A 13,702-nucleotide genomic window follows, 5' to 3' on the forward strand; every position below is an offset into this window, starting at 1 on the left:
TTGGACTAGAAAGTTAGTTGAAGTAATAGGACTTTATTCCAGATACTAGTACCAAAGTTTTAGGGTTTTTTTTTAACAATATGTTAACACTGGTACCTCAGACTAAATTAAGGATTCTGTGTAGCTTTCAGCCCAAAAGTATACAGATTTCTATAAGTTTTTATTTTCTCAAAATAATACAAACACAAAATTTTCATAATCCTAGACAGTTTTATTCCTTATCATTAGTCTGAAGTATACTAACAAATCTCCCTCTGGGAATGTATGAATACTGCACTAGTCAGCATTGTTTTGATCAAAATTAATTTATTTTAAAAAGTGTTTCTATTTTGCAGTTTTATTAGAGAAACTATTTCTCCTGCATATGAACTTAAATAGTGTAATATATATGCTCCTGCAAGATGAAAAGTGCAGGAAGAGTTTTGAAAGCAGTTTTTTCCCAACAAACACAAGCATGCTATTGAACACTAAAATGAAGGAGGAAAATGTACCTGAATGGTTCTAGATAAATGGGAGACAGTAAAAAGTGAATGCTGACAAAATTTGCAAGGACTACAGCTGGGAATCCCTATGCTGGGAACCCGGGTATCAAAGAAAACTATTCTACTCACACACATACAGGAGAAGGGCAGGAAGGGAATGGAGTCTGGTGGGTTTTTTTACAAATGTTCTAAAATTTCAGCACTAAAAATTCAGCCCGCAGGAAGACAAAGCAGAATGACAATCTGTCGATCCCTGCCATGGAGAGTAGTGGCCCAACTGCTTCCACAGACGGTGCTGCTGTCCTGCTCTGCCGCTACACTGAACTCATTGGTCTCCAGATGGATGACTCTGCTCCTGATCCAGCCAAAACACATGAGATTTCTTTTGCTGAGTTGTATTTCTGGTAGTACTTAACTGCCACAGGCAGAGCCCAGTGACTTGTGTGGCCAGCAGCTTTGCTGACTCCAGTATCTTTAAGGCTTTTATCCATCCCATCCTGGCTAAGTGCTGAAGTATTTGCAATTTGCAGGCCTTGCCAAGTGCACACACAGTCATAATGGGGTTATTGCACACACCAAACTGTGAGGTCTCACATAAACCAGCCTTCAAGGCACTGGCTGAACCACTGCCATTTCCTCTGCTGTGGGGCCACGGTGCCCAGGGAAGTGCCACAATGACCAAAGCCAACAGCAGCTCCCTTCTACCAATTCAATCAGGGAGGAATAAACCCCTTGTATGAAACACAGAATAAGTAACTGGAAAATTAAACATGCATGTTACCAAAGAAAATCACTGAACACATTAACGATAAAAAGGAGTGAAAAGAATTTCCCAGAGAGGGAGGGCCAGGATATCACCTCCAGCCTTGGTGTATTGGCCTTCTTTCTGCAAGGTGTTTTTTAACCAAAAGGAAACCATTTGCCTGTGGGTTGTCCCACCCAGCACCACTGCGCTGGAGGGGTCATCTCCCTGAGCCCCACAGCCCCTCCCTCCCTCTCTCATAGGCAAACCTTAATTTATGCTAAAGCCCAGCTGTACCTGCCTAGAGGACTCATTGCTGCTTTACATGGAAATCCATTTGGCCTCAAAATGATCACAACACATCATCAGGTAAAGGAAAAACCAAACACATGTCACGTAACCAAGTATTGTCAGCTTCAACTTTAATAATGGAGCCATCACTTTTTTTGCCATTTCAGTAATAACTTTAAGGGGAATAAAAATTTCCCTACAAAAATAAAACTAAACTTATTAAAATTATAAATAGTTTAAATGTTTGTATTTAAAGACATACATTTTAATGTTTCCCTGCATTCCCCCTCCCTCATCATTTAGTCATTCTGGTACCATCACAAAATGACAAGAAAACAGTTTTGCAACACAAGCTTTGACAGTTCAATTTGATGCTAAAATTCAAAAAAGGTAAAACTGACCAGGCACGACCATTTCATTTAAATTAAAGCTTCTGTAGCTGCCAGTGTGTAGAACAAAAAAAGAAATTAACTCCACACACGACATCTTACAGTAATTAACTGTGGACTAAGACAAAATTAAAATAAAAGGTTTTTTTGGTCCCCCACCCCCTTCCCCTTCACCCCAAATCAAGACTCATAGTGCATACAACACTGATTGAGGTTTTTGACTAAAGTAAATGCAGATGTGCCTACTTAAAAAAACTGATAGTTTAGTTCAAGTAAAACCAAAATTCACATATTTTTATACTCAACTTTAAAACTCAAACAGTGTTTAAATCTGAGGAACAAATGGTTCAAAATTGACAGCAATTATGCAATGATTACATAGCTATGGGCAAAAACATAAATTAAGATGTTAACAGAATAGCTACCAACATGCTGCTGCCTTCCTAGAAAAGCAAATTGTAACAAACCACAAAACCATTCCCTGAACCATTATAAAGTGACTCACTTGAGGATAATGTTACTAACTCACACATGCACTATAATGTTACATGTGAAATTTAAAAAACAAACAAGATATGCCTTAGATATATTTTATAGTTAGTCCTACTCTTGAAAACATTATGATTGTCTCATAAACTTGCAAATTTTTTTTACCTAAAAAACTTGGGAAGAGTTTTAAAAAGAATCTTACTAAGGAAAGGAAACAAAGGCACAATTACATAAAACTAAGGGGAAGAACAGAAGCATCTTGGAGTTTAACACAGTATCCATTAGATGTCACTAAAGTTTTATAAAATTCCTTGTGAATTTAAAATGAACACATTAAGAAAAAACCCCACCACAACTTCTGCTGCTCTTCAATCCTTAGCACTCCTCCACTCCCCCACCCCCCAGTATATAACTGGGCTTGATAATGACTGCAGTATCAGTCACTCAAACCTGCCTCATGCTTCCATGCTTCTATTGCACACCCACTTCTTTGGTTTCTTTTGAACATGGTTTTTTTTTAAGATAAATAACTCTGAAAGAACAACAACTATATTTACACTGAAGTAAAAAATCTTCTTGCTACATTTTTCCTACTTTTAAATCAAGTAAATCAGCAGTCTGCAGAATTTGGTAATCATTTTTTCAATTAAGAGTTTAAAAACCATAAGGAAAAAACCTTTTGAATTATTAAAAGCAAGAGTTACTAAGCTCAGTCACCAACACACAGCAAATGCTAACGTTCTGCTGGGCTGGAAATGTGAATAAGAAATTCTACCTTCTTTGCCAGACTGAGCCTTTAACAAAGAAAGAAGCAGAGGAAGCTATTTCTGATATGGTAATTCAAGATTATCCAGCCTAAAAATGGATCACAGAGCCAGAGGAAAGACCTGACTTACAATAAAGACCAAATGCATCTGTAGTTGTAGCTTATGTCTGCATCCTTGCTAGACATGTATTTCTCACAGAGTTATCTGAGACGTGGACCATTTTTCAGGATTCAAGTAAGCAGCTTTTTAGGTTTGACACACTTTTCAAACCCTGACTATGCCTTTGTGGAATCAGTTTCTCCAAAAGGGACCTGTATGTCCAGCTTAATTTCCATTCTTACTTAGCTTTTGCTTCTCGTTCCTTCCCACTATTTCTATTATCTTTATTTCTTTTCCAGTGTGGATGTATGCAGTTAAAAACCATAAAACTTATTCACAATATTATAACATACGAAACCTTTAACCTTGCAGAATTAGTATTTCAACTTTCCTTTGTGTAAATACTATTTTCATCTAAAACCTCCTCCGCCAGCTATTAGAGTTCTTCTCCCCCAGCTCTTACCTTCTTTTCAACTTTCTCTTTACCTTCTTCACAAAGACCACTTAAAAGCTGTCCACAAATTTCACAGTACAAACCACAAGATCTCATAAGCTTTCCACCTATAACAGTTCCCTCACAAATTATACAGTAACTATTCGAAAACAGAAAGGTAGTGCAAATCAATTTCATCTCTAAGATAGTGCTCCAACTAGTTCTCATTCAAATGGCTTTAGTAATATTTTTTTTAACCCATCAATTTGCACATCCTTACTTGTAAAGATACCATTCAGCAAAGAAGAGAGAAAAAAAGGTATTATTTCATAGCATCCTAGGAAATTGCTTACAGTTTCAAAGCTTGCACCAAGATAACTTGGGAAACTCTCTAGACACACAGAGGGTTGCAAACTGATGTACAAACATGCCGAATCCCTTACTTGTGGGTGCAAGATGCTAAGATGCGTAAGATCTGGCTTATGGAACTAAGTCAACCCTGGCATCACAAAACAGTCTTCTGAATAAAGAAAACTACTCTCTGCTGCTCTTTTTATGTAGAGTTTGGCATGCTCTATTGACATTTGGTAGTGCACGTTTTCCTGAGTGTCCTTTGGCCCCTTTTTAACCAGGTTTCAATACCCCACGAAGGGCTTCTTCAAGTTTGCCTCTGTAAGCTGCATAGCGGTTCTTCAAGATCTGCAGTTGGTCATTTTCCTCTTTGTCCAGTATGCGCAAGAAGTTCTGGAGTTCAGGAATGCTAAAAGCTTCCCACTGGAAAGACAAAGAGAGCAACGAACGGATGAGATGAACGGAAAATTCATGAATCTTTTATATATACAGCATTTCCAAACAAAACTTCATACACTGTAGACAATTTCCAACTGAAACTTCCTTGCAAATCTTAGGGCATCTGCAAATATTTTACTCTTTTAAATAGTTTTTTTCTTCTGCAAGTAAGAACAGGTCAATTTAACCACAAATGAAATGTTTACAAAAGGCACAAAGGAAATTAATAGGAAACAAGTCTGCTTCCAAAAAGTGAACTGTCTGGTCAGCACAGCTCAAACAGAAGCCCACTCATCCATGAAGTTACACAAGCATTGACCTAGGAGGGTGTGACATACCATGACTTCTCCAGTTTCATGCTCACGTAGAACAAAACTGAGCATTTCTGTTTTGGGGCCTGCCACCAAGCGCAGGTAGAGGGGATGTTCTCTGTCTGACAGCTTGCATGTATAAACTGCAGGAGAAGGAAACCACAGTAATTATAATCTTTACCAGCAATGTTTTAAACACTTGGAATGATGAATGTTAGCTAATGCTAAAAAATTTCAGAAAGATGCATGTGTAGCCAAAATTTACACACTGTTTATCTATCAGTCTAAATACCGGTTTTGAGCAGTGAGTTTTAGAGAGGAGCCAAGCAGGTGACTGATGGTGACAGTCCAACACTCCACTGGCACAAGGAATGAAATGGCCTCCAGCCAACACAGTACATGCAGGGCTGGGGGGGGGGAATAACCCACAAGAAAAAATACAACACACAGATCTGTTGCTCTAAGCATTTATGATATCAGAGCTGTATATCACTGTTCTGATATCTTCTCTACTTAAAATTTTATACACAGTCTAAAAGACAACTCTGCCTGTCTGACAGCCAGAAACATCTGAACTACTGAAACTCAATGTCCATGGAAGGAAGGTGGATTTTAAGCGTAAAACCACAATATTGGCAAAATGCACCTTTCCTTACAAAAAACCCTTTTCCATCTTCTAGTATTTCCATCACAACTTAGAAACCCCTAACAGCAGCCAGTACCCAGGGACAGCCACATGCACCAACACATGCGCCCGTGTCACCTTGAGAGTGGTCTGACAGTGCCAGTACCTCATGCATCCCAGACACCATGGCTTATCTTTTTAAAAACTTGTCCTGTAACTTAATTTCACAACTCTGCAGTGTATCAGGCCAGCTGAAATTTCGGGCCCGATAAGAGCAAAAAATTACATAAAATGGACTGCAAAGCATAGGAGATCTGTGTAATGTTTTAGCAGGTGATTTTGTCTGGATGAATTACCTTGAAATACACCCAGAGTCTTTTACTGTCTTACCATGCTACTTTACATGGGGAAAAAAAGACAAGGTAGGAAGACTGCCACCCTCATTTATCTGAGTTCTTCTACCTGGCTTATTTCAAGTATTACTATAAAACAACTCCCTCTCCAAGCCCTTCCACTAGCAAAATGCCACAAGCTCAGCTTATACCTTGATCTTCCTTGTGACAGCGTTTATAAAGTGCAAACTTCGCAGGGTTGTCAGCCACAAAGAACTTCTTGAGCAAGGCCTCGATAACTTCCCGAACAGTGTTGGTGCTACTGATGTGAAGGGTGTTCATGTAGCCATCAGGCAAGTAAAAAGCAGCTTCCTGATTGCTGGGAGCATACCTCCCCTGGCTCTGGGAGGACTGCACAGTGATGGGTCTGCATAGTTCCATCTGGACTTTGATGAAGCCAGTGTAAATCCCATTGGCATTCTGCAATGAAGGAATGGCCTGAACTGTTAAAATTATCAGCAATGACCAGCTGTGACACAGCAGTAGAGCAGGCACATGGAAATGCTCACAGTGAACACTATTTAAATACCACTGCAATACATGACTTCTCACAGGAAAGGTATGGTTTTGGTAATTCAGTAATAATTTGGTAATAATTTGATTATGACCTCATCAAACATACCAGAGATAAGTTTTCACTTCAGGAGAGAACTGTGAAGTGAAAATCACTAACATTCATCTTTAGCAACAGATCTAATGCAGAAATACAGAAATTACCTCCCAAATTTTAGCTCTCTTTGTCAACTTAGTCTAAGGCATTTAGATGGTCAAATCACATGTAAAGAAAACCCCAACAAATCAATCAGAAGAAAAAATAATCAAAAAAGCCCAGGCAAAACCCCAGAATAAATGCCAATCCAATTAACATCTGAAATTGTTTATTTCAGTTGCTTCTGAAAGACAAAATAGCAAAGCTGATCAAACCTTACTGAACTAGTTTTCTATCTGGCTTTAGGCATAATAAGACCTGATCAACATGCAAACTCAAAGATTTTTTTAGTACATAGTCATACATGGTTTAGGATATAATGGAATTTCAAAATTTCCACATACATCCACATGAGTGTGTCATGTATTAGAAAATCTGGACAGCATAACAACTGAGTAACAGCTTGCTAAGCAGATAGATGTTAATTTTGTTAGTATGGTCTTGAGTAGACTGAACTGAATATTAGACCTGGTTCACAATCCTTGGAAATGAGAACTCTTTTGTATTTCAGTTTGTATTGTCTATATTTCTGGGGGAAGAAAGCCTCTTCATATAGCCTATTCAGCCTATAGGTTGAAAGCCTATATGGCTACTCTGAAAGTTAAGTCTCCTATAATAAATACTGCATGTTTTAACTATTATCACTGCTTGAGCATTCTTATCAAAGAGATCTGACAAAAATTTATCTGCAGAAACAAGAAAAACATACCTTCATTTTTACTATCTGAGCGTTTTCAGAATTTATCAGAAAACTCTGACAAATTTACACCTTAGTGTAAGCTGGCAGTTTAGCTTAAACACATTTCAAATTACATCAGTTTGTTTCTACAACACTGCTTTGATCTATGTTACAGGGATAAAAAGCATTTCAGACATGAGATTTAATGTGCCAATCTAAGGAAAAGTCTCTTAGAAAATCATTAAAACAGAGACAGTTTCATATGTAAGATGCTGAGAACGAAATGATACACAACACACTACAAAGTTATAACTCAACTGCTCACATTAAAAATTACATGAATTCTGTGCAAAACTTACCAAGGTCATCTTTAATTTATCAGTGACAGATGAATTATAGCTTTGTATCTTCTCTTTAACTTCTTCTTTACTGAGATAAACATGAGGTTCTCTCTCCTTCTGAACATCCTTCAAAAACAAGACAGCAGTTTTAAAACAGAAAATAAATTACTTTATGATTCTAGATACAAACATTCTTAGTCCAAATGATAATTATTCCACAGAGGCTCAACATAACAGTAACTAGCTGTGCAGCAACAGAAAGGATTAAGCAAATCAAACAGAACACTTGGACTGAAGGGAGATGGTTTAATCAACACACCCAAAGACACCTGTCCCCTTTTGTTGCCAACTGTTTTCCTTCAAATATTTTGCAGCAGTATGCAAAACACCTCAGCTCATTTTATGGCTTGATTTCCTCATGTCAATGCCATGCCATCCTGTTAAGAACACTTAAAAGTTTCAGTAAATATTACTTGGGGCACAAATAGGTGTTTCTGAACAAATGAGGAGTACATCTGAAAATAGCAACACATCCTAAGAAGTAACTCCAACTATCCCAGCATGTGCCAACAACATGACAACATCCCTGCATTCCAAAGTGACTGACAGGATGTTACATACAGGGTCACTGCCTACTACATAAGCCATCAGAAATAACTGTCGATACATAATGTTACACTAATTCTATGTTTTTTCCATGGGGAAGCCCCTATTAAGATTTTTCAACTGTTGCTTTTACAAGGTTGCTATGGATTTCACGTGCGGTAGTAAAAGAAGACCCTAGAATTGGATTTTTTCCAAACAAACATTTGTTCCAAATCTGTATTCCCGCAGCAAACCAGTGTTATAAATACACTCCAGTTTCTACCACTAGCACAAGTGCCATATATAGTATGAAAGTTTCAGCTCTCAGCTTTGATGATTTAAGGCTTCAATTAGAAAAGGGAGAAGCTTTGAAGAACCTTGATGCTTTCAGAGAACACCTGAACACACTCACAGACAAACCAAGTCACAGTTCCATCTGTCCTCACAAACAGATTCCAGTGTAGTGTATCCTGAGAAAGGACTTCCCTAACTTCAGTGGCCTGTCCTGTATCCCACTCTATTGGACACCACTCAGCACAACTCAGCACATATCTTTGCAGGCACTTCAGTTTGCCAGACACGACCCCAAAGATGAGCACATCTGCTGTGGCATTGTAAGGTTCCACTTGCCAGAAGCAATCTGCTGAACTTTTTCTATCTCCTAATTTAAAATCAAATATTTTTAGCTCTTTTAGGCTTAGTTTTCCTTTTCCTATATGGCATTTCATTAAATGACATCCTGGAGCAGACTGTTTTTCCCATAGCTATAAAAAGAAAGGTGTGGTCTAAATGGAGAACTTGAAGTCAGAAATCTTGAATTTTGATCTGGGCTCAGATACCGATTTCCTGCATAATATTGAGAACATAAGTTTATTTCAAGAATAGGAAACTGAGGCAAAAAAGGAACCCCAGTGAAAGACAACTCTACCATTAGTTCCTTAAGCACAATTCTAAGATTCGGTAGCATTTTGCAGTTTCCAGACCTTACCTACTATATTACAAATATCAAATTACTGAACATTTTCAGAATTCAAGTCTCTATTCTCTGTAGAGAAATGAAGCCTTCTTGCCCTTTTATTTTTCATCTTCCCTCTCCCCCATACTACCCCAAATAATAAAGACACAGTTTCATTTAAACTGACCACTTCATCTCCCCAAAGGCTCCATCAGCTTTATAGTGTTCTATCTGGGGGCAAACAAAACAGGCACAAATGAAAAAAGTGGATACTAAAGGGACAGAAACAGTCTGCAGGCCTCCATCTGACATCTATAGGACACATTTCAAGAACCCAAGCTTTAACGTGCAACATTCCCTGTGAGTGTAAGTGCAGACAAGCTCCTTCACACGGATAGCAGCCGAGACTCACCTCAAAGATAAGAATATTGTGGAATTCATACCTCTCCAATCTACTGATAATATTGATACTGAAATTCCAATACTGGACACCTCAGCTTTAATATTTATTATTAATTAATTTCTGATTGTTCAAGCAGGTACCTACCCTGTTGGAGCTATCTGTCACCATGATTACTGAAGTCACCCACAACATCCACTATTAATAAGCAAAAACAGTAACTAGGAAAGAGGAAAAAACCCTCATCTTTTCTATGTTGAAACATCAACCTTTCTTTAAGAAAAAACAATAAACAAGCAAACAACCACTCTGCATTAACCTCTGTGCACCTCAAGGTTTAATTCCACAAAAACAACTTTTAATAACTGTAGATGACAAAAAGAACCTATTGCCTTTAACGGCAGTGGCACAGGGTAAAGTTCACAAGGCTGACAGCTAGCAATTTATCTGCATGCATTATTAAGAATCAAAAAAAAAAACCAAGGGAAAAAACCTTGGTGAATTAGTATGTATGAACAGACAGCAAGAAACTTTCTCCTATTTTCACATAGAAGAGTTTTCATACACATTTCTGTTCTCCCAAAATGACAGAAACTTGATCTGGTTAGAAAAGACACCATTCCATGAGATCACTCTAACCCTGGGGATTGCCATGGAAGCAGGCATAACAAGCAAAATCCAAGCACACATCGAAGCCCAGCACCCAAGCCAGCTGATTTCCCTTAGACTTGCCCTGGTGGTGCTCCTGGAGTTAGCCTTCCCAGGTGCAGCCCCACTACACAGCTGTGGGCCACAAGGCATCACTGGGGCAGCTGTCATTCCCTCAAATGAGTTAGACATGATTCCATACTTGAACATACCACAGGAATTTCTGCCTTCTTGCACTAGAGGCTGGACAATTCTGGCAAAGCTTAATTAAGCCCACAAAAAACACATCAGTGTGTTTACACAGAAGCGGGGATTACCTCCTTCTGTAGCGAGTGTTCTGCCAACAAAAGTGCCTCTAAATCATTTCCTAAACAACCAAAGCCTGTGCCTCAATTAATTTCAATAGCATGTAGTTCATAGCAAATCTCCGAACTGAATACAAAGAGGACTACTGGGATTAAAACAAACAAATGGACCCAAAATCATTCAATAAAAATACTATTCATAATCTGTAGAAATGCTTTTACTTCAGTCATTATTTTCACCCTACTCCTTCTTCTGCCACCATCAAGACCACAGGCAGTGTAAAGTGAAGATGTGTCCCAGGAGAGGAAATAACTCGATGCCACTGGAAACCTAAGACCAAGGTCTTAATGAATTAATCTGGTTATACCATCCTGCACCCAAACAAAAAGCTCAGAACTCATTCATCAGGGTACAACTTCAACCAAGCAAACAAAATCTCCTCACTAGCTACACACCAGGGCTTACAGAAAATCACATTGCTATTACACAAAGTGCAGACACAGTAAATCCCATATGACTGCTGCCAACAGAAAACCAACAAAGGAACAACTCACTGGGTTTATTATGAACAAGAAAGCCTCAGCCCACCATGATTCACTGGGTCAGCTGCTCTCACTAAGTGTCATTAAGCAGAACGCACAGATTTGAGGCACCTGTTTTTTCCCCCCAACTTTCCTGGGGCTGAATTGCTCTCAGTATACATTGGCACCTACATTTTGCCATACAGCTTTGCTAGCCACATTAGAAGTTAAAATAAGTAAGTCTTCTTTGACCAGCATACTCATGTGGGTTGAGGAAGATTTGACAAACTCATTTCCCACAGGAAATAGCAGGTCCTTCATAACAGGACCCACTAAAACAAAAGCTGTCCCTTGCTTATTCTGCTTCTGTCTAGCAGATCAAATTCCACTTCGTTATTTCAGTAGGTATATTTATTACCTGTGAATACTTTGAGTCATCCAATGCAACAGCAGTACTTAATTCATCTCTACATGCTTTACAATGTGCTTCTGACATCTTGCTCTTGAAATGGCCACCAAGTGGTTGAAGCCACACCTGCTCAGGAAAAGCAATTGCTTCGAAGTCAGCTGTTTCAAACAAAGGAGCAAGAGCATTTCAGAGGTGAGACTGGGCACAGCTTCTCAAAGCCAGGGCACTCCTGAGACACAAGGGGAGCACGATTCTTCTCCAGGATGATTCAGATACAGCTGATTTATCTTGGACTCCCTACAAGACACCCAGCACACAACTCACAAAGATTGTATGTGGGGAATTGGGAAATAGCCTTTCTTCAAAAGTCAGGCCTGGTGATGAGTTTCCTAACCACAGATCCTTGCATATGTCACAGCAGCAGAGTGAAGTATGAGCACAACCAGCAGAGCAGTTCACACTTCTTCCATCAGCTAAGATCTAGATGTTGCCAGGCTTAACAATATCACTTCTGGGTGCTAGTGTTCAAAAAATGAACTTTCTCTATAATACAATGCACAAATATTTCCATGCTATTTTTTGTAAAAATTAAATAAAATATATAGAATAAAACCTGAGCTAGGTTTTCTTCCATCACTTAGCCATATTCTTAATAATGCCTGCCACATCAGCATCCCTTTCTCCTCCCAGCCCAGTTAAACTCATCACAGTTTCAGGTCTCCTTCCATTCCTGATGCTAATGTGATCTGCTACTTCTTCAGACCAGCATAAATAGGAAAGATAAAAACCAGTCTCAAGGAGACAGCTGAATATATCAGAACTCACACAGATGATATGTATGGGTCTAAACCACTAATTTTCTAGTCTGAGCTATTAATTTTTTAAGAAAATCGTTCTGTCCTTCACAACACTTAGAGTGCACACCATTGGCAGCCATTTGTATTAAAGCCACTTCTCAGGTCAACCAAAGCAGCATTTCTTTCTCAAACAAAATTCCAAAGCAACAGATGCCAGTAAGAGGGAAATGAGGCAAGTGCTTTCATTTTCCCAAGAGGAATAGCTGGCCTTTCATTAGAGCTCATGATGCAATGCTTCTTCACAGTTGAGCTTCCTCACAAGAAAAAGAGCAGAAAATGTTTCTTTATCGCCTGCACCCCCCATGCTCATCTCATTTATTGTAGCACATATGTTTAGAGAAGCAGCACTCTCTTTATAACATTTATGCTGAGTGCAAAGCTGAGATTAGCATGAATCCTCAAGAAACACAACTAAAACGGCACAAATTACAATTAAAGTGAACTTCAAATCAAGTTGTGGTCCCAAAAGGGAAGAATCACATCACATCAGGGGCTTTATGGAAGTAAAAGTCTCATGGCTGCTGCCAAACCCTAGTCCTGCATGCAAGTAAGAAAGCGCTAATAAACTCAACAGCTACAGGCTGCTATGGGATGAGGCTGAGAAAAAGTTTCACAAAAAAACTCCAAAACCATGAAGCCTGCATCATCAGGATCTTTGCCTTAAGTAAAACGCCTGGCTGCCCCAAACTGTTACTGCAGCCCTCTGTTTACGGAGACATACAAGAAGATCTCTCTCTTCTATCCAACCTGCTATTTTCACAAAACTTCAAGAAATTAGCATCTCCTGAGAAATGAGGAACCAAGGTCCTCTTAATATTTCAGCCTGAAAGACAGAGGAAAATAAAACGGACAAAAGGTTAAACCTATCCCAGGAACATATAAAGCATTTTTATGAGAAATCTGAAGAACCAAAGACCTGTGGGAATTCAAGCAATCTTATAAGACACGTAAGTCCCTATCTCAGTTCTCATGTTTCTCATTAATCCCACACATACAGTGACCACGATTCAGTCAGATGAACAAAGATGTCAGGATCTTGCTGTAAATTGTGGCCAGAAATAATTTTTGAAATAAAAAAATAAAACACTGAGGGTTTGAAAATGAGAAATACAGCCTAATCTATGTTTAAAAAAAAAAAGTAATAAAAATTACAGCTAGTGCATCCTACTTACATCACATTTGCATTAAAGAAAGGATTTAACTAACAGTTCTATCATACAAGAAAAAAAGCCCAACAGAACATACAGGAAACAAAATAAAGGGAATTCTGATCTCAGTTACTTCTACCAGCAAGAACACTCTTTCCTACCGTCTGCCAGCACTCCTACAGGAAAGAAAGAAACTGAAACCTTGCAATTAATTCTCCCTCATCCTAAGTCTTCTGGGAGCAGAGCAGCCTTCCCAGTGACAGTAACAACTTCTTCTATCCTGGAGCAAGCCTGAACTCCAGATATGTGCTCTTGACCTTCATCTGAAACACTGA

General features: G+C 38.8%; 1 protein-coding gene across 1 annotated transcript in view; it reads right to left on the bottom strand.

The window, feature by feature from the left end:
- Positions 1–1,629: 1,629 nt before the first annotated feature.
- The window catches only part of RASSF3 (Ras association domain family member 3), a 43,407-nt gene continuing 31,334 nt past the window's right edge, over positions 1,630–13,702 (bottom strand). Inside the window, exons 2-5 of the mRNA XM_014888576.2 lie at positions 7,557–7,664; positions 5,962–6,229; positions 4,820–4,935; positions 1,630–4,466 (exon numbers count right to left, since the gene is read on the bottom strand). Coding sequence (XP_014744062.1) covers positions 4,317–4,466; positions 4,820–4,935; positions 5,962–6,229; positions 7,557–7,664 — 642 coding nt within the window. The 3' untranslated portion in view covers positions 1,630–4,316. The remainder of the gene's footprint in view (positions 4,467–4,819; positions 4,936–5,961; positions 6,230–7,556; positions 7,665–13,702) is intronic.

This window comes from Sturnus vulgaris, chromosome 5 (assembly GCF_052056855.1).
Source record: "Sturnus vulgaris isolate bStuVul1 chromosome 5, bStuVul1.hap1, whole genome shotgun sequence".
NCBI lineage: Eukaryota > Metazoa > Chordata > Aves > Passeriformes > Sturnidae > Sturnus > Sturnus vulgaris.